Raw genomic sequence first — 20285 nt, 5'->3', positions numbered from 1 at the left:
TCAATTATGCAATATATATATATATATATATAAAGATTTTTGTATCCAATATGACTTTCAAAAGTATATTCCACTTTGTTCTTTTCTTCATCCAATTGATGTTGGAAATATTAAATGCTATGACCTTTACCTGCAATCTCTCTTTAATTTTTGAGTTAGAAATGATAAAAAAAAAACATGAGAAAACTAAAGCATAAAATTAATACTATCTCTGTGGCAAAGAGTAAGGCTGTCGTATTTGGTGTCGTCAACCCATCCATTTTTCTAGGTTTATAAATTTATTAATTTGGAGCTTCTTTCTAAGTTTTAATTAGGCCTTAGAGACAAACAATGTAGTAATAGAAAAGAAAAGAAAAACTAAATCAAAAGTTATTAAATAAAAAATAGATTTAATTTTTGAGTTTTCACATTTTTCGTTTCGTTGATGAGAAAAAAATAATTATAAGTTATAAAAATTAAATATAAATTTTAAAAGTTAAAAGTTTAAAAAAAAAGTAAATATAAAATATTGTAAAGATTTTTAAAATTGAAGAGTCGAAACATCATAAATCATCAGTATTGATTTCAATGCAAAACAAGGAGCAAAAACAGACACAATCCAACAAGTTTATTGCATTATACAACCCATACATAACAAAGAGAGGCAATCGATTTGCAGATTTGCATGATCTAATATCAAAAGCCTTTAGATATGCATTAACATGTCCTACATTGATTCAGTATCTTGCTTAGTGAAAATCAGAGGGAAATCATCATCATCCATTTCTGAGAAACCATTTTCCTCACCCATGGTTTTCAGCGACTGATAAACCTGGAACATTGACCATCTATCCTTTGGCCGAGCAACCACACAATTACATGCAATTTTGAGCAACTCTGAGATTTGCTCATCATGGCCTTTTCCGATAACATCCTTGTCAATGGCGTCCTCGATTCTTCCCGAGTTCGACAGATGATTTATCCAATCCACCAAATGACCTTTGAATCCTTCTTCACCTGTATTGACTTGTAGTGGTTTTTGCCTAGTTACCAATTCGAGAAGAACGACACCGAATCCGTAGACATCGCCTTTAAGTGAAGCAACCATCGTGCTTGAATACTCTGGTGCTATGTAACCGAATTCGCCTAGATCCGATTTCATAAAACTAGTCTCATTAACATCTGATGAAGTCATGAGCCCTGCTAATCCAAAGTCCATTAACCGAGCATCCAAGTCCTCGTCGACGAGAATCACATTGGAGCAGATGTTCTGCTGCAGAAATGGAGGATGACATCCATGGTGTAACCAAGCTAGACCCCTTGCTGCACCCAAACCAATCTTGAACCTAGTTGGCCAATCCATGTCACCACCCCTACCATGCAACAAAGAATAAAGAGTCCCATTGGACATATGTTTATAAACAAGTAGTTTTTCATCTTCCACAACACAAAATCCCAAAAGGGGAGTTAAATTTGGATGTCTAAGTTGGCCTAATCTATTCATCTCCCAATGAAACTGTTTCTCACTAAGTTTACAAGTTGTAAGTCTCTTGATTGCTAGGGCTGATCCATCAGGAAGCATTGCTTTATATGTAGTTCCCATCCTGGTTGAAACTAATATGTTTTCTGCATTGAAATTGTTTGTGGCAGCCATTAAATCACCCAACTTAAGTTTCACAAGTGGCTTTTGAAACAATGAAACTTGAATCAATTTATGAGCTCTCAATCTCTCAGCCCAATTACTATCACTAGATCCTCCGATATACCCTTTCTTCTTCCTCTTGATCCATCTCAAATGCTGCCACCACCAGACCCCAAACCCCAACAACATTGAACCAGCAGCACCAAAAACCCCAGCTGCAATTATAATCGCTAAATTCTTCTTACTCAAACCCCCACACTTTCTAAGAGGACCTCCACAAAGACCATTGTTCCCAACAAAATCCGCCTTACCAAAATTCTCAAAAGACGAAGGAATAGCACCTGAGAGATCATTATCTGCTACTGAAAACTTTTTCAGCCTATCTAAACCAGATAATTGATATGGAATTGACCCTGAAAGTCTATTATTTGATAGTTTCAAATTATTCAAATAAGCACAGTATGATAACTCAGGAGGGATGGTACCTGATAGATCATTGCTAGATAGATCAAGGGTCACTAAATAAGGTAACCAAGAACATATCTGTGTAGGGATCGATCCAGAAAGCTTGTTAGCTGACAGGTCTAAACTTTGCAAACTACGACAGTACTGTAAAGATTGAGGTAACTGTCCTGAAAGCTTCATATCACGAAGTCCAAGGCTTAACAGGCGATTTTCTCGTTCATTCCAGCAAGAAACTCCAACAAATTTGCAGATAAAACCTACTGAATTATTGTTGAAAGTCCAAGAGCTTAATTTCCCATCTGGGTCTTTTAGAGAGTTCTTGACACCTTCAAGGCACTTCATGTCATCTTCGGTAACAGCTGATAGTACAAGTACTGGGAAAAACATCCAGGCTAAAACAAAGATGAAGATCTTTAAACTATTGAGCAAAGATCCCTTCATATATTCCACAAAATGGAAGCAAAAAAAAAAAAAACCACCCAGACTTCTCTTTGTGGCTTTGATCACAATTTTGGTCTTTTTTGTGTGTTGAAATGCAGCAATGACTTGGAAACAAACAAATTGGGGCTTAAAATGAGTGGAATGGTGTAAATTGTTAAGTGGAAGTGTCTGTAAAGCGCCATTGACTTGGATTACATTTGAGAAATTACCAAACAATTGCTTGATAGTTACTATTTCCCCCTAGTGAGTGCTTTTTTGTTTTTGAAGAAAACGGAAAATTTGTCTTGTGAATTTGAAAGTGTTTGGGTTGATGATCACAAACAATAATGTTGATTTGAAAGCACCAAGAATTTGTTGACAGATAAATATTTCACCAATACGTCGCAACTATTTACAGAAATGTTAAAAACCTAATTTCTAGTCATAACGCATTTATATGCTTAGATAATTTTCAATAAAGCACCACCACCTTAAAGATGAATTGATTTTACGTATATTTTTAGAGACAACAAGTTAGGAAAAGGCATAGAATTGATACAGTATTGCTGACTGGGAAATTGTCTTTGGTGTTGTTTGTTGGTACATATGGAAAAATAGAAATTTCGTTATTTTTCAACAAAAAGGCGTAATCTAAGGCACCCATGAATCAAATCTATGGCAAAAATATATTCAAAGTTCTACCTCTAATTATACCTCTTATTATCAAGATTGTCACGCAGGTGAAATGGGAGCCATCCCCTACGAGTTGGATGAAACTTAACACTGATGAGTTCGTACAGCTGATGGAAGGATGGGCTTCAATCGGGGGGGGGGGGTGCTTAGAGACAACTGGATTTTTGGTTTTCAAAGATGCCTGGGTAAAAGTATGATTCTGAATGCTCAACTTGGGACTATCTTTGAAGGGTTAGAAGCTTGTTGGAGCAGGGGTGTTTCGAAAGTTATAGTGAACTGTGATAGCAAAATGGCGGAGGAGCTGCTGCACGCGGAAGATGAAGATCGCAATCAGCTGTCACTAGTGCGACGTATTAGGGAGGTTTGTTTTAGGGAGTGGACTATTAGATTCCAACACATCTATAGGGAAGCCAATACTATTGCGGATGTTCTAGCGAAATCATGCCGAGTGGAAGAAATGGCTTCAAAGCTACTTAATAGCACTCCTTCTGAAGTTCAACAATACCTTTGTCACGATCATTTGGGTTTTTCTTATGATTAAGTAGTTGGATAATTAATTCTTGTAAGAATTTTTTTTCTAAAAATAATTAGATAAAAGATAAAAGCTACCAACAAACTTAACATTAGAGGTGGTCATAGGGCGGGTCGGATCGGCCTCAATAGAATTTTAAGTCCATTTTTTAAGCTCGGGCCCAATCTAAAAAATGAGCCTAAAATTTTGTCTAATAAATTGAAAATATATTCTTTCATATTATTATTTTTATATAAAAATTTTAAAAAATATAATACATCAAACACACTAAAAACATTAAAAATAAATATTTCTCAACAAATTGAAAATAAATTTAAAAATTATTTATACTTAAATAACACTAAGATAGGTGCAACTTAGCAAGCAAATACCTCTAAAATAGTAACAAAATTAACAATAAAACAAGAGTTATACAATATCCAAAATATATATATTAGCAATATAATAGCGAAACAACAGTAAAAAGCAATAGTTTTTTTTTTTTGCAAATTCAGGCCGAGCCCCGGCCAAAAAAAGCGTATTTGAAGTCCGACCCGTTTAGAAAACGGGCATATTTTTTTGCCCAAGCCTATTTTTCGGCCTATATTTTTTCCCAAACCCTCCCACTTTTTAAGCGAGCCTTCAGATTATATTAATTAAAAAATGTATTATGTTTAACATAAGATTATATTAAAACATAATGTAATTTATAATTTTAATATAATAATATTTATATAACTAATTAAATTTTTATTATTTTTAATTAAAAATTATTAAATATAAAGATTGAAGATAAAAAATAAAAAAATAATTAATAAAAATTAAAGGTATTCTTCTATTTAAATTTTATTTAATAACTAAACCTTAAAAAATGTATTTTCTTGAAGAAGAGTAATATTTTTGGGTTTCCTTAGGTATTCATTAGAACGAGCCTAGTGACTAATTTTTCGCATTTTGTAAGCCCATTAAAGGGGTAGACACTGGACGGGAGTTTTAAATTTGCTTCATTCTTAAGATAAGGATCAAACTTTCAATCACTAACTAAGATAGAAAAGACCCTTATCATCTTACCTTACTCTTGTAATAGAAGAAATGTAATATTTTTCGAACCATAAAACTATTTTTCCCTTAAATTAATATTATATATCTATGAAAAGTAAAATTGATTTTACAGACAAACCAATCAAGTTCTTAAGATTTGGATCTGCCCATAATTTGTTTACTTCCATCCATTGGATTCCTATCATATTTTGATGAAATGAAAGTGGAAGGTAGTGGTCCAATGGCCCCATTATCCATTACAAGTCATGCTAGTTTGTTTAGCAACAATGACATTTTCAAGAATTTTTTTTATATTTATCCTTTAAAACACAAAGAGAATTAATTTTGGATTAAAAAAACTACACTTTGTTTTTCTAGAATGTTTTACAAGCAAGACTTTTCTAAGAAATTGGAAAAAAAATAATTAAATAATTATCTATACCTATATTTAAATTTTGATTTAATTGATATAACGAGTCAATTTGGTATCAACTTAGTTGAAAAATTATTAAAATACCCTTCTATAAAGTAGGTTATATTTACGAGTATATTTTTATATAAAATCAATAAAAAATTAATTATGATCAAATTTAAACCCAAGACACAATAAATTTTAAACATTTAATTTTACCATTTCAACCAAAAACTTATTTAATTACTATATAAATTTTTAACAAATATATTTATTACACCTCCCTCCTTATTCAATTCTTAAGAATTGAGAATCATTAATTAAAGCACAAAAATTCCATTTGTTCTCTAATTTTTTTATAGTATAAAGTCAAAGGTATTGAATCTTTTTTAAGCCTATTTTTTTTTTATTTAGTATTAAAATTTACGTTCTTCTCGCACATTTTTGTAACTTTTACCGTTAAATTTTATCAACGAAATACAAATTTTATATAAATAATTAGCTTTTTCTCGAGGTATTTAGATTAAGTTCGAATTTTGGAGTTGATATTATTGGGAGGGCTTTACATAAATAATATCTCGGGCGGAGCAGAACTATACTTAGACCATAATATTTTCAGAAAATATTCAATACATTGCCAGTGAAATTTTAAATTTCTACAAATTAATAGGATTTAGTTAATAATAAGTGTATATAGGTATAGTAAAAAAAATTTTAAAAATGGGACATATGATAAATTTATAACTTTGTTTGTGGAGTTTAAAAAATACACTTTCAGTATACCAACTACTCAACCTAATTTTGCATTTTTAAATAATATACACTCAAGTGATAACGAGTAATCTATACATTTACACTTAACCATATAATGACCCCTCATTAAACAAACCTTATAAATAAATAAAAGAGCTTGTTTGATAGTAATAGTAATTAATCGTTGGTGTTTTAAAGTTGATAAGTGCTAAAAGTAACATATTTTAACATAATTCTTAATCCGTTTTTGGGTGATTATTCGATGTTAATTGTGAATTTTATGCTCCTAGTCCTTTAAATTCATGTTTTTTATGCTTAATAGAGCATTTGAGAGCAAAAGAAGCGAAAACCAAAAAATTGAAGCAAGCTACAAGAACTACACAGGCTGACCTCTTCCACACAGCCATGTGATCCACACACGCTGCCACATGATCACATGGTAGGCCATGTCGATTTCACAAATTTGCACCATAAATTGCGAGAAAACACGTTTTTTAGGTTTTTCGGGCATTCTAAGACATATATATGACAAAAATAAGAAGATAGGAGGGAGTCGTCATAAAATATTGAAGAAAACAACTCGAAAAACACCATTGAAGCCGATTCTGAAATAGGTTTTCGTCAAGATTGAAGATTCCCAGTTGATTTCTAAAGAGATTATCATGAGTTTCTTTGTTTCTTTCGATTATAATGTATCTGGGATGCTTTTATTTTCAAGCATGAACTCATTTTCTAAATACCTAGAGAGATGAACCCTATGATGGATTTTGTTGTTTGATTTTTATTTTACGCAATAAATTCTTAGTTTCTTATTCTCAATTATGTGTGCTTAATTCTTGGTTTGATATTTCTAGATTATTGATCCATGTTTGATGTGCTTAAATCAGAGGAGCAAAATACCTAGTTTAAGAGTAAATCTTTCGTAATTGAGTGGAGTTGCATGCAATCCTAGAAATAAGGCGACAAATCTATCAGATTAGGGTCAAATCTAATAAGGGAATCCATAGTACGTGTTAATGCGATAATAAGGGTTTTAATTAGAAAGAAATTTCAATTAATCAACCTAGAATCAGTTGCTCTTACTTTCGAGAGAGATATTAACATAATTTAGGAATTTCTACGGATCAAGTTGCTAAGTAAAGAAATTCCGTAATTTAGAGTGATAATGACAGGTGAAATATATGCGAATTCTTTCCTAGGTATTATTTTGCTTCTTGGTTGTTAATGATTTATTTGCTTGTTTTGTTCTTTGTCATGTTCATTAGTTAATTAATTTAGTTAATTTTAGTTCTTAATCAATTACTTGAATTTATCGGTTAAATAATAGAAAGACGATAATTACTAATACTTTTAGTCTTTGTGGGAACGATATCTTTGCTCACCATAGCTATACTGTTAATTGATAGGTGCAATTGCCTTAGTCAAATTTTTAGTTAGTTCACAACACATCAAGTTTTTGGCATCATTGCTGGGGACTAAAATATTAAGAATACAATCAATTAAGCCCCTAATTGAAAATTGCAATCAATTGAGCCATTAATTGAAAGTTGGCAATCAATTGAGCTCCTAAAATATAGTTTTTTTTTTGTTGAACCCTCTGGTGGGCAGTTAAGTGATGACACGACAACTAACGTGGTAGCTAGGGAATAAATGATGATGTGGTGTTTGACATGAAAAAATGTTGATGTAGCGAGCTTAATTATTTAATAGATCAAAATGTGAGAAAAATTTCCTTTCCCCAATCAAAATTTTAAATTGTTTAAATGAGATTAGTAGAAAAAACATATAATTATATTTAAAAATAGAATTAATCTTAAAATTAAAATACTATTATTATATACAAATAACTTTTTAAACTTAAATAATATACTAGTATGTGTAGAAAACTATAGGAAATTGGATTTAAGTATAATTATTCGAGCAGTTACTCTAATGTTCACTCTCCTCTAAGAACAGGAGAGTGTAATAGGAGTGCTTCAGTTACACTCTGTTCGATGAGATCTACTAATTATAATGATTACTTATACCCCTGTATTATTATAAGAAATTACACTCAAATTCAAAAACTAGATGATTTTCCAAATACAACCTCATTTTTAGATAAACTTCTTATAACTATTTCTTTTCATCAATATTAAACACATTTCCTTCGCAGCCATCCATTCCTCTATTAATCTCTACACTTTTATAGAATTTGATATTTAGTCTCTAGACTTTAAAAGTTAAAAATTCAATCCTCCAATAATTTAAAAGTTTTAATTCAATAATTATCATCGTTATTAGTTTCCATCAAAACTTATCAACATAACATTTTTATTTTTTATTAATTATACATGCAACCGAATTAATATATCAAATTGATAAATGTAGGACTTAATTTTTAACTTTTTTAAATATAAAGATTAAAATTTAAAATTATCACTTTTAACATTAGAGTTTTTGTTTTTCTCTTTTCCCAAATTTTGAATTTTTTATATTTTCCTTTTATTTTCTCATCGATCACTTGATGAGAGAGAGAAAAAACAGCAACATTATGATTGGATTTATTCTATTTTACTTTGTATTAAGTCTCTTATTATCAATCTTTTTAAAATTTTCTCTAGAAATTTCTTCAAAATTAGCTCTCTCTTTTTTTCCACTTCTGGTTTATGTAGTAAATATCTTCAAATGTGGAGATATGATCGACATTTAACCGATCTTTGATCATAAAAATTCAACAATCCCCCTTTTTTATTTTAAAATTGTGATTGTTTTTGAAGAATTAAATTTGATTTTGATTTTTGGTTAAATTAACATTTCTTAAAGATTATGCTGTAATGAATTATGGAAGAAAAGTAAAAAAATTTGTTTAGGTCCTTTCAGTGTTAAGTAAATTATTTTTTCGAAAAATAATGAGAATAGTTTAATCACTATCAATTTAATTACATTTGCTTTTTATTAGTATAATAAAAAATTTAGTTATCAAAATTTATATATTCAATCAATTTGATCTTGATGTAACCTCTTCAACCCGGCCTAGATAGTCGGCCCGAATCTGGGAGATTATATCGACCACCGAGATGGCCTAGTGCGATTGGAGATTTTAAATAGTCAAATTAAAACATTTGTTATCTTTAGAAAGGCTTAGTCTATTTTTAGAAAATGACTTATGCGTTGATAAAATACGATTAATTTAATATTTTTCTTGTAAAAAGTGATTACCATTAAAAGCATAGTTAACTTCTAGTGTATTTATTAGACAAAATTTAATTATGACCTAATAGCAGAAAAGTGACATTTTCTTAATTTTACTAACATCTATGTCTTTCAAATTAACAGAAAAGTTTTATCTAACTCCGCTACACACCTCACTTAATGTGTTCCTCAAAACTCATTTACCATATCACTCCGGATTGTGGGCAAGCCGCCATTGATTTGCAGATAAACTACCATTTTGCAAAGAAAAACGTGGGTAAACCACTAGTATTTTAGATAAAAACATTTGCAGTTACTGCCACTTGTTATGAGTGCACAACATGGTTTCAGATTAAACAAACTGCCACTAGGTTTGTGGACGAACCACATATTTACAGTTATTGTCACTTGTTGTGAGTGCACAACATATTCGCAGATTAAACAAACTGTCACTGGGTTTTGTGGATGGGCAACTACTTGTTTGCAGATTTAATAAATTGCTAGTCTTCCTCCGTACAATGTCCCATCCCCATGGAATGCACTATTTCATGTTTTGTATTATAACATATATACCAACACTAGTAATAGACATATAACATGTACTCAATTCATCACTAACACTTAATATGCTTATCATGTTCTTCACAGGGCGGTAACAGTATTATCACTTTCAATTTAACAATTTCACTTTATCAGAAAGCATACTTTGTTCACGTATCATACAATGTAATAAGAGCACTTAAGGAATTAAACGCAAATTTCAGAATTCACACAATATTAGGGACTTAATTAAGCAAGGAAAATCTCTAAAAACAATTTAAAGAATGTATATAGATTAAACTGAACATATCCTAATTTTACATAATATTAATAATTCAGTCAATTAGATCATGGATCTAACATTATTTGTATTTCCAAGGACTTAATTGAATGTAATAAAACACCAAAAACAATTTGAGGATCAATTGGGGACTAAATTGAGCAAATCACAAAATTTTAGGTAAAACTGTAAAATTTGAAAAATAGAGGCACATGGATGTATGGCCAGACCGTGTGAGATGCCTCAAGCCATGTGGAAGGGTTACACGGTCGTGTGGTTTATGAACTACACTAGGGTTTCCAAGGCACATGGCCATGTGGTAGGCTGTGTGGTCCACACGCCTGTGCGGCAGGGTTGTGCTTGTGTGAGAAGCGAACTATCCTAGGATTTGTAGGAGGACATGGTTGTGTGGTTAACATGCCCATATAGCAACTCGTGTGGTCTAGGTTGAATTCATTTTTGCCTCGATTTTCTCATAAAAGAATACACACTTGTCACCGGGGTCTTAAACGATGATCTTCACATCCAAATCTGATCTGAGACACCTATAACAAGTCTTTCAATCGACAAATACACAAGGACTAATAACGGTTTTCAAAGAAAGTCAATATTTTGGGAAATATAGGCAAGATTCGCAAAAGATCATTGAATCAATCTTGAAATTAACAAGAACAAGAATTCTATAGGTATTTGAGGTCTAAACATCAGGATTTGGAATTTTCTTACAGATCTTGGCAATGATAGAGACGAAATTTGATGGTGTTATGCTAAACCGATAAGAAGAACGGTTGAACGGAGATCGATTTTGGGTTCGGGATCAAAATAAGATTTTCAAAAATAAAGGAAAAATATTTACAAAGGGAATATGTAGAAGAAATAGGGAAAAAGAAAGCAAAATTGCTAGTTCAATTAGAAAATAAACTAGAATTCTATTTTGATTTGGAGAAGGTTTTTCGAAATTTGAGGGGTTACTTGGGAATTAACCCTTTTTGCCGAAATTAAAAAATAGGAAAGGAAATGAGATACGTTTAGTTCGTCTCGAACCTTGGAAATAAAGAAGGATTAAAGTTTAATTCTTAGTTATTTATTTCATCTAATCCCCTATATTTTGAAGTGTTACACTTGCTTTAACAAATTTAGCTAACAATATTTACATAGAATACATAAACATTAAGGGTTAAATTTACTATTATACCAAACAAAAAATATTAGCGTCATAATTAATAATTATTTGTTACTCATTTTCAAAATTGATAAAAATTAAAATGCTCTAATTAAAAAAAAGAACAACTAATTTACTAAATATCAAAATTAAAAAATACCGAAAATATATTTTTATAAAAAAAATCACTTGTCAAACTTCACGTCTTCCATGCAGAAATTTGTATTGTTTTAAATAACCATTTTTAAAAATGGAAGGAAAAATAAGTAATAAACTTCAAATTTTAGTAAACCGAATCAACTTCATCGGTCACGTTTATATTTGAAACTAATTTGTACCTGCTATGAAAATGACAACTTCATTACTGTTTTACCTTTTTAATTAATAAGTTGTTTTTTTATATAGATAAAATAATAAATGTAATTATATCATTAAAATAATTCTCAATATATCATTATGTTAAATGTACTTTATTTTTAAAAACATTAACTAATTTTTTTTATATAATTTTTATATGTCAAGTATTTTTTTTTCTCATCTACATTGTGGGTATGATAAATTATAATATAAAAAATCAATTAATAATTTGAACTATCATTATTTTTAATAAATATAAATTTTTATATGTGAAATATGTATTTTTTCTACCTACATTGTAATATTATAAAATCAAATAATTATTTTAAATATCATTATTTTTGCATGTGAAATATCTCAAATAATTATTAAAAATATCAATATATTATCACCTACATTGTGGGTATGGTAAATTCTAATATTATAAATATAATTATTTATAATACATTTACAAACATATATAATATTAAAATTTGTCACACTCAATATTTCACATATAAAAATTATATTTACTAAAAATAATTATATTTGAAATAGTTATTTTTATAATATTAGAATTTATCATGCCCACAACGTACGTGAAAAAAATAATATTTAACATATAAAAATTATATATAAAGAAAAATATATATAAAAAAATTTGTTGATGTTTTTAAAAAATAAAATATATTTAACATAATGATATATGTAAAAAAATTATTTTCATCATATAATTACATATTTATTATTTTGTCTATATAAATAAAGAAATATTTGTTAATAAAAAATTGAAAATAACATCTTTATTAATGAATTTGAAAAAAAAAGCTTGAATCATTGATTAGAAGAAAAAAAAACCCAAATAAACATGGGAGAAAATTCGAACCTGGGACTGAAAAAAAATTTCGGATTAATTCTGCTTTTGTCTGATTCTTTTATCTGTTGTATATTATATTGATTGAATTTTACATGTAATTGGTCGAACATATATTGTTCATGTCTTGTATTGTTATTGTATGAGTGAAACATAAAAGAAAATACCCAAATTGCAGTTTGATGAAACTAGGTCCGAAGATTGAATATGAGTATGTATTTAATATTGGTATATTAAATTTCTTACTTAAGTATATGTTGGGAGGAAATTTGAGCATTAGATGGAATTTTATTCTATTTTTTGTCTTCCATGACATTGAAATTTGGTAGAAAGACAGTTGTAGTAGCGAGGAAATTTCAGTACCTATCTGTTTCGTCTCTCTCCTCCCTATAAATTATATCAGTTAATTCAGTTTGCAGCTCATAACAACAAATTGATTCCTAGAAAATTTAGAGAAAAGACGATGGAGGATTTCTTATCTAACCTTAGCTCAGCCATGGCAACATTTACTTTCTTTTATTCCACGGCAACTTTTGTGTTCATTTATGCCATGTTCCGTGACCACTTCCCTCAACACCTACAAGATGATATCCAGAAATATGGCAGAAAACTAGTGAATTTTGCTTATCCTTATTCCCAAATCACCTTCGATGAATTCACCGGCGAGTATATGCGGCGTAGCGAAGCCTTCGCAGCCATTGAGAACTATCTCAGTGACAAATCCGTTGTATCTGCTAAGAGGCTTAAGGCTGATGCTGTCAAAGATGGTCAGTCTTTGGTGCTTAGCATGGATTACCATGAAGAAGTTGCTGATGAGTTCAATGGGATCAAAGTTTGGTGGAGTTCAAACAGGACTACCCCAAGATCGTTGCAGTTCTCGGTGTTTCCGGCCGTCGATGAGAAACGGTATTACAAGTTGACATTCCACAATCGCCACAAGCAAATCATTACCGAGTCTTATCTAGCTTGGGTGATGAATGAAGGGAAAGCAATCAAGCAAAACAACCGGCTGCGTAAGCTTTACACCAACAATCCAAGCAAGGATTGGAATGGATTCAATCCAAAATGGAGCTATGTTGCTTTTGAACATCCTGCATCATTTGATACTTTGGCAATGGATGCCAACAAGAAACAAGAAATCATCAATGATATCAATAAGTTCAAAATGGGGAGGGATTATTATCAAAGCATTGGAAAAGCTTGGAAACGAGGTTATTTGCTTTATGGTCCACCAGGCACTGGTAAATCAACCATGATTGCTGCTATGGCTAATCATTTGGAGTACGATGTTTATGATCTAGAACTTACTGCAATCAAAGATAACACGGAGTTGAGGAGGCTTTTGATCGATACGTCGGGTAAATCGATCTTAGTAATCGAGGATATTGACTGCTCTCTCGATCTTATGGGTGAAAGAGAGAGCAAGAAGAGGAAGATCAAGGAAGATTCAGACATGGATCCAATTAGTAAGAAGGTTAAAAAGGAAATGGAAGAGACAACAGATAGTAAAGTTACTTTATCGGGTGTTTTGAATTGTGTTGATGGACTTTGGTCATCATGTGGGGGTGAAAGAATCATTATTTTCACCACAAATTACATTGAAAACCTTGATCCAGCTCTAATCAGGAGAGGAAGAATGGACCTACTCATAGAAATGCCATTTTGTTGCTTTGAAGCATTCAAGGTGTTAGCAAAGAATTATTTAAAAATCAATTCTCATAGACTCTTTAAACAAATTGGTGGACTGTTGGGTAAAACCAATATGACACCTGCAGATGTTGCAGAGAATTTGATCCCCAAGTTTGAAGGCGAGAACGTGGAACTGCGTTTAAACCGACTAATCGAAGCTCTCAAGGCCACTAAAAATGGAGGAGCATGTAGGCCAAACCAAAAGAGAAAGAGAAGAAACAGCAATCTAACAAACAAGAAGAAGAAATGAAAACATCATAAGACATTATGTTGTCATTCCATTAATGTCAAGAAGATGGGGTTTAGGGTAGCTTAATTTCTATATCATTTGTAGCCATTACCAAGTGGTAGAACTCGAAGTTAATTTATGTCAAGTAATAGATGAAGTACATCTGTGTGTGTGTGAAATAATAGTACAAGTTACCTTAATTAAGGAGTTCTGTCTTGGATGTTTGCCTTTATCTGCTTGACTTGTTTATTTGGAGTAGGGAAAACAAGTCATTAATGTTTAAGAATAAATGATGTATGCATACATTATTTTTGTATTAAGATTAAGATGAGCAAGATGTCATAGATGGTGACTAAATTGTATAAAAAGTCAAGTTGGATCTTCTTAAATTGTACAAGATGTCATAGATGGTGACTCATTTAAAGACATTTATTTTCTTGCAGTTTCTCTTCCTCTCTTCTTTCTTCCACCATGAATCCCAACTATCGCTACTCCTATTTATGTCGCCTCTACGTCGTCCACTCTAAAATGAAGTTTGTCCTTTCTCTTTTCTCGTGTTATGCCTAGTTCAAAATGTTCATGAGTTTCATTAGTGATCATTGATTGGATAAGTGTTATATTGTGAGGGGATTCTTAATCTAGTGTGAAATGTCTTGCTAAGTTGTTGACTGCCAATTTGTATTAGCTATCCTGTATCTCAAACACTAGTTTCTTCTAATGAATATTGTACATTTAAGAAAAAATTAAGAGAGTTCCAAATAGTTTGTTATTTGGCTGATGTTCTTGAGGCTCAATTGATTTGAATCATTTTTTTTTTCTCAATGTTCTTCAATGTTTTTTTTCTTAAGAAAGAAGAAGAAAATAACACAAATTACCAAAGAAAAAAAAAGTAAAGAAAAGTAAAAGAAGCTTCAATTTTATATGAGAAAAGAAATTTTTAAAATTATTTTTTATTTTGAAAAGAATATATTTTTGATGAATTTATATATAAAAATACTAATGAGTACAATCTTTTATATTTTAAAATGAATTTATAAAATTTTATTGTTTTTGAAAATAAAACTATTCGTAAGACTCTTATCTAGTAGAAATTATTCCATGAACTTTTCCCACCACCTTATATATGGTCCTACTCAATTATTTTATGTCACATCAATAACTTTTTTCAACTCAAATTAAAAAGGCTTTTCATCATGCTCTAATACCCTAAATCTTGCTCTAATATTAGAAATAATGGTTTGTCTTGAGGAAAAGGAAATTAATAACTTATTTTCAATAGTGAAAGCATCCGTTATTAATTTTCTAGGCTTGTCTTGAGGCTTTTTTTTCTAACAATAAAGAGATGATGAGGAAAGGAAAAAATCAAGAAAAGCATCAAAACCTTAAATCTTCTTCTTCTAACAGTGAAGAGACGAAGAGAGGGAGGAAAAAATCACGTCAAATGAAAAGAAAAAGAAATTGAACAAAATTAAATATGATGTGGAAATTGTTTTAATCCTTTTAATTTGAGTTAGAAAAAGTTGTTGATGTGGCATAAAATAATTGGGTAGGATCATATATGAGGTGATGGAAAAGTTCCATGGAATAATTTCTCCCTTATCTAGCTAGTTAATTGGACAATGTGCCATGTCAATGTAAAATCTAGCGTTGTTAGGGCCAAGTACCAAAATATGTAACAAAAACAAAAATGCAAGTGCCAAATTGAATATTTTGAAAGTATAAGTACCATGTTGCAACAAATCCCAAAGTACAGGGGCTTTTCATGGAATTATACATTTTTCTTTTTGCTTTGTAGTATTTTTCATGGAATTATACAAATTATTTTAATTTTGTTTTGTAGTATTTTAGGAGCAAATTTTAGCGTTTAGGGTAATTTTTATTATATCTTATCATTTTTTAGATTAATTATATTTTATTGATTAAATACCATAATTCATATAATATCAAAGTGTAATTTTACATTAATTTATCAAGTTGCATACTTTTAAATTAATTTTTTTAATATGTTAACTCATAATAAATATTCAAATTATATGGTTTTAGATGTTAATTTTTTTTAAAATAGTTAGATATTTTGTAAATTATTGATAATATATTAATAAATTTAATAATACTAGTATATAGAGGTAAACATAGTAATAAATAATTTATAATACATAAGTAAAAATATTATGAATAACATAAAAATAAATAATGATAATAGTAAATTCTATAATTACAATTGAAATTTTTTATATAAACTAAGTACAAGAAATTTAAAATATATTTGTACTATGGAAACTATTATTTCAAAAAAATAGCTTACAATTAAATTATCAAAATATATGTTTTTAAAATTATAACATCAAATTAATTAATAAATTTTATTATAAAATGTTATAATATTCATATTCTACATAATTTACATGTAAATGTAAATAAAAATTAAAATAGTGAAAGATTATAAATTTATTTTTTATACATATTAAGATTTAAATTTTAGGTTATATCTTACTTATATTTCGAATTTCATTTGTATTTTAGTTAGCCCCAATTAACGAAGATTGTAACAGCATTCTCACTACATCGTGTGGACCAATCCTATGCTCGCCCCACCAGTTTTTGGTTTTTTCAAGTCAGTGGTCCAATTTTGGGTTCATGTTTATTTCTTGGATAAAATATGTAATAATTTTTTTTTTCTCTTTTTTGAATTTAGAATTTAGTCCCTATAATTTTTTTATATTTTAGATTTCAAAATTTAGATACAGAAGTTAACTTTGTTTTATTATACTTATTGGGATGACATATTAAAATATAAAGAATATTCACTTTATAAAAATATAATTAAAAAAAAGATGTTGTAACGAGCTTAAACTTAACAAAATAATCTTAATAGTGTTATAAATTGGTCCTCTGTTTTGAAATCTAAAAAGTAGAGAAACTAAATTTCTAAAAATAAAAATATAAAGATTAAATTTTAAATTTTAAATTTGAGAAGAGTATAGAAAGTTACATTTTAACCTTATTTTTAATATTAATGATGCATGCCAAACATATTTATTATTCATGCATTGCATGGTAGGAAGAAGTTTTCCAGAAGTTTCAACAACCAATCATCTCTTCTCTATAACTTCACACTTTCATATCACAAAATGTCAGTAATTCTGAGGGAAAAAATTAAGGGAGAAATTGAGCCCAAATGATGATGATGATGAAGGGAGAACTGTGGTCTAATCTAGGCTCAACAATGGCGGCCATTATGTTCGTGTATGCCGTGTTCCGACAGTATTTCCCTCCACAACTTCAGGCTTGTATCTTTCAATATAGTAAAAAGTTGTCGAATTTCATGTATCCTTACATTCATATAACCTTCGATGAATTCACGGGCGAAAAGATTAAGAAAAGTGAAGCCTTCTCAGTAATTCAGAACTATCTCAGTGACAAATCTTCTGCAAACGCTAAACGACTCAAGGCTGATGTTGTTAAAGATAGTCAGTCTTTAGTTCTTAGCATGGATTATAACGAAGAAATCACTGATGAGTTCAATGGAGTCAAGCTTTGGTGGTCTGCTAATCGAACTACTACCAAAACACAACAATTTTCATTTTATCCGGCCGCCGATGAGAAGAGGTTTTACACTCTCAAGTTCCATAATCGTCACCGGGAAGTCATCACCGGAACTTATCTTAGCCATGTGTTGAAACAAGGGAAGGCTATCGCTGCAAATAACCGGCAGCGGAAGCTCTACTCGAACGGTGCAGGCCAAGGCAACCGAAGTAGTACTACATGGACACATGTGGCTTTTGAACATCCTGCAACATTTGATACATTAGCAATGGATGAAAAGAAGAAAAGGGAGATCAAGAAAGATCTAGTGACGTTCAGTAATGGGAAAGAGTATTATGCTAAGATTGGGAAAGCTTGGAAACGTGGTTATCTACTTTATGGTCCTCCAGGAACTGGCAAATCCACCATGGTTGCTGCCATGGCTAACTTTTTGAACTATGATGTGTATGATCTTGAGCTTACAACAGTTAAGAACAATGTGGAATTGAGAAGGCTTTTGATTGAGACATCAAACAAGTCTATCATAGTGATAGAGGACATTGATTGTTCTCTTGATCTTACAGGCCAAAGGGAAGAAAAGAAGAAGAAGAAGAAAGATGATAAGAATGAAGGGGGCGATCCAATTGGTGCAATGTCAAAAAATGAGGAGAGAAAAGAGAGTGAAGTAACATTATCAGGGCTGTTGAACTTCATTGATGGAATTTGGTCAGCTTGTGGGGGTGAAAGAATCATTGTTTTCACCACCAACCATGTTGACAAGCTTGATCCAGCTTTAATCAGGAGAGGGAGAATGGATAAACACGTTGAAATGTCATATTGTAGGTTCGAAGCATTCAAGGTGTTAGCAAAGAACTATTTGGACATTGATTCTCATCCACTTTTCGAAGAAATTGGCAATTTGTTGGAAGAAACAGATATGACACCTGCTGATGTTGCTGAGAACTTGATGTTGACATCTGATGATGATGAAGTAGGTGAAACTTGTTTGAAGAATTTGATTGAAGCACTTAAGGCTGCTAAAGGGGAAGCAAGAAAGAAAGCTGAGGAATATCATGCTCGTTTAGAGGCAGAGAAAGAAGAAAAGGAAAAAACAATCTGTTGAAGATAATGTTAGACGAGATGCAATTTCAGCCAAACAGGCGAAAGAAAATGGAATCATCGTGTAACACCTCTGTCCCACATCGGAACAATTATATTATGTAAAATTTTCAAATCCTATTTAAGAGGGGCTGTTTTACTAGACAAGGGTTATTACGTTTTATCCTAAACTATCTGCCCCAATTAGATATTTCCCTATAAGTAAACCTTTCAGTTATATGTTTATTGGTGACTAGTTCGCTGGATTTTAGGTATAATGTTTAATTAAATATTAAATATGGGTTTAAAATTTGTTCATATTTATATATTTTGTATCTATTCATATTATTTTTTAATTTTAAAATATATATTTACATTATTTTAATTTAATATTTATTAATTTAGTTTTTTTATTTATTAAAATATTACATATAATATTTTAATAATTTTTAATATTTACATATAGTAATATTATATATTACCTTAGATTTAATTTTTATGTTTTATAAATTACATAATATACAAAAATAAAATTTTAAAAATAATCTGGGCCAAGCTCGGGCCAAGCTCGGGCCTTGAATGTTTAAGCCCAAGTTTAGGTCATATTTATAAGTAAATTTAATTTTTTTTGTCCAAACTCATTTTTCAAACTTAATGTTTTTGTCCAAACCCTCTCAAATTTTGAGTGAACCCTTAGGCCTATACAAATAACTCGACCCATGAACAAGTCTATTGGTGAATATTTAGTTACAACACATGTTAGGTTTTTTATACTTTATTATTTTTCTTTTTGTTCATTGCTTTTTTTTATTTATAAATACAAATAAAAAAAGAACAATTTATGTTAAATTATTTTAAAATTTAGGATTAATTAGAAATTATTTATTTGCATTAATTTTATAAAACTAATTTTCATTTCTTTTTTTTTCCTTCATATAAATTAGTTTATAAATTCTCATGCATTACATATGATATTACCTTTTTCTAAAAGGTGCTATGACTATTGATTGTGTTGTCAAGGATGTGACATGAATCTGATGAGATATACCAACGGTGATTGGGAAGGAGATTTAGATGAAAGACAATCAAAATCAGGATATGTTTCTTATTAAACAATTGTGCAATTTTCTAGGTCAATATAAAACAAACTTGTATTGCATTGTTCACAATGGAAGTTAAGTTTGTGAGAATTTTGATTGCAGTGCAATAGGTTGTCTGGCTTAAATAATTCTTGAATTATTTGGGATTTTGTAGCATTCCTCGCTCAACCCGGTCGCTAGGTCCAAGCTACAAGATGCTAAATTTGTTGTTGGAGCAATCACCGTCAAATTTACAGAAAATAATCATTCAAACAAGTAACTATGTTTTAAACACATTTACATTGTATTAAACAATCAAATTTGAGCCTTAATTGGGCTTATGAAACCCGAGCACGAAATATGACCAAATTACAGAGTTTCAA

The 20285-nt window shown here is 30.2% G+C and overlaps 3 protein-coding genes across 4 annotated transcripts; 2 read left to right on the top strand and 1 right to left on the bottom strand.

The window, feature by feature from the left end:
• Positions 1 to 590: 590 nt before the first annotated feature.
• On the bottom strand, positions 591 to 3708 carry LOC107958603 (inactive LRR receptor-like serine/threonine-protein kinase BIR2). Of its 2 annotated transcripts, XM_016894421.2 has the most exons (2): positions 3221 to 3708; positions 591 to 2478 (listed from the first exon to the last, which is right to left on the bottom strand). In XM_016894421.2, the coding sequence occupies exon 2, from the start codon at positions 2471 to 2473 to the stop codon at positions 707 to 709; it is 1767 nt and encodes a 588-aa protein (XP_016749910.2). In that variant the 5' UTR covers positions 2474 to 2478; positions 3221 to 3708; the 3' UTR covers positions 591 to 706. The 2 variants fall into 2 exon arrangements, with proteins under 2 accessions (XP_016749910.2, XP_040953940.1); XM_041098006.1 differs by lacking the exon at positions 3221 to 3708 and having other exon boundaries at positions 591 to 3210.
• Positions 3709 to 12540: 8832 nt separating this feature from the next.
• LOC107958604 (AAA-ATPase ASD, mitochondrial) lies at positions 12541 to 14407 on the top strand. The gene has a single exon (XM_016894422.2). The coding sequence runs from the start codon at positions 12746 to 12748 to the stop codon at positions 14219 to 14221; it is 1476 nt and encodes a 491-aa protein (XP_016749911.2). The 5' UTR covers positions 12541 to 12745; the 3' UTR covers positions 14222 to 14407.
• Positions 14408 to 17225: 2818 nt separating this feature from the next.
• Positions 17226 to 19112, top strand: LOC107958605 (AAA-ATPase At3g28580-like). Its single transcript, XM_016894423.2, has one exon. It carries the CDS (start codon positions 17379 to 17381, stop codon positions 18846 to 18848), a length of 1470 nt encoding a protein of 489 aa, XP_016749912.2. The 5' UTR covers positions 17226 to 17378; the 3' UTR covers positions 18849 to 19112.
• Positions 19113 to 20285: the final 1173 nt, after the last annotated feature.

The sequence above is a fragment of the Gossypium hirsutum genome, chromosome D07 (assembly GCF_007990345.1).
Source record: "Gossypium hirsutum isolate 1008001.06 chromosome D07, Gossypium_hirsutum_v2.1, whole genome shotgun sequence".
NCBI lineage: Eukaryota > Viridiplantae > Streptophyta > Magnoliopsida > Malvales > Malvaceae > Gossypium > Gossypium hirsutum.
The sequence above is the reverse complement of the archived record's forward strand: the minus strand, read 5'-3'. Positions and strand labels throughout refer to the sequence as shown.

Excerpts from the sequence above, each read along its gene's own strand:
- LOC107958603 (XM_041098006.1), bottom strand. The coding sequence starts at position 2,527 with ATGAAGGGATCTTTGCTCAATAGTTTAAAGATCTTCATCTTTGTTTTA.
- LOC107958604 (XM_016894422.2), top strand. The coding sequence starts at position 12,746 with ATGGAGGATTTCTTATCTAACCTTAGCTCAGCCATGGCAACATTTACT.
- LOC107958605 (XM_016894423.2), top strand. The coding sequence starts at position 17,379 with ATGATGATGATGATGAAGGGAGAACTGTGGTCTAATCTAGGCTCAACA.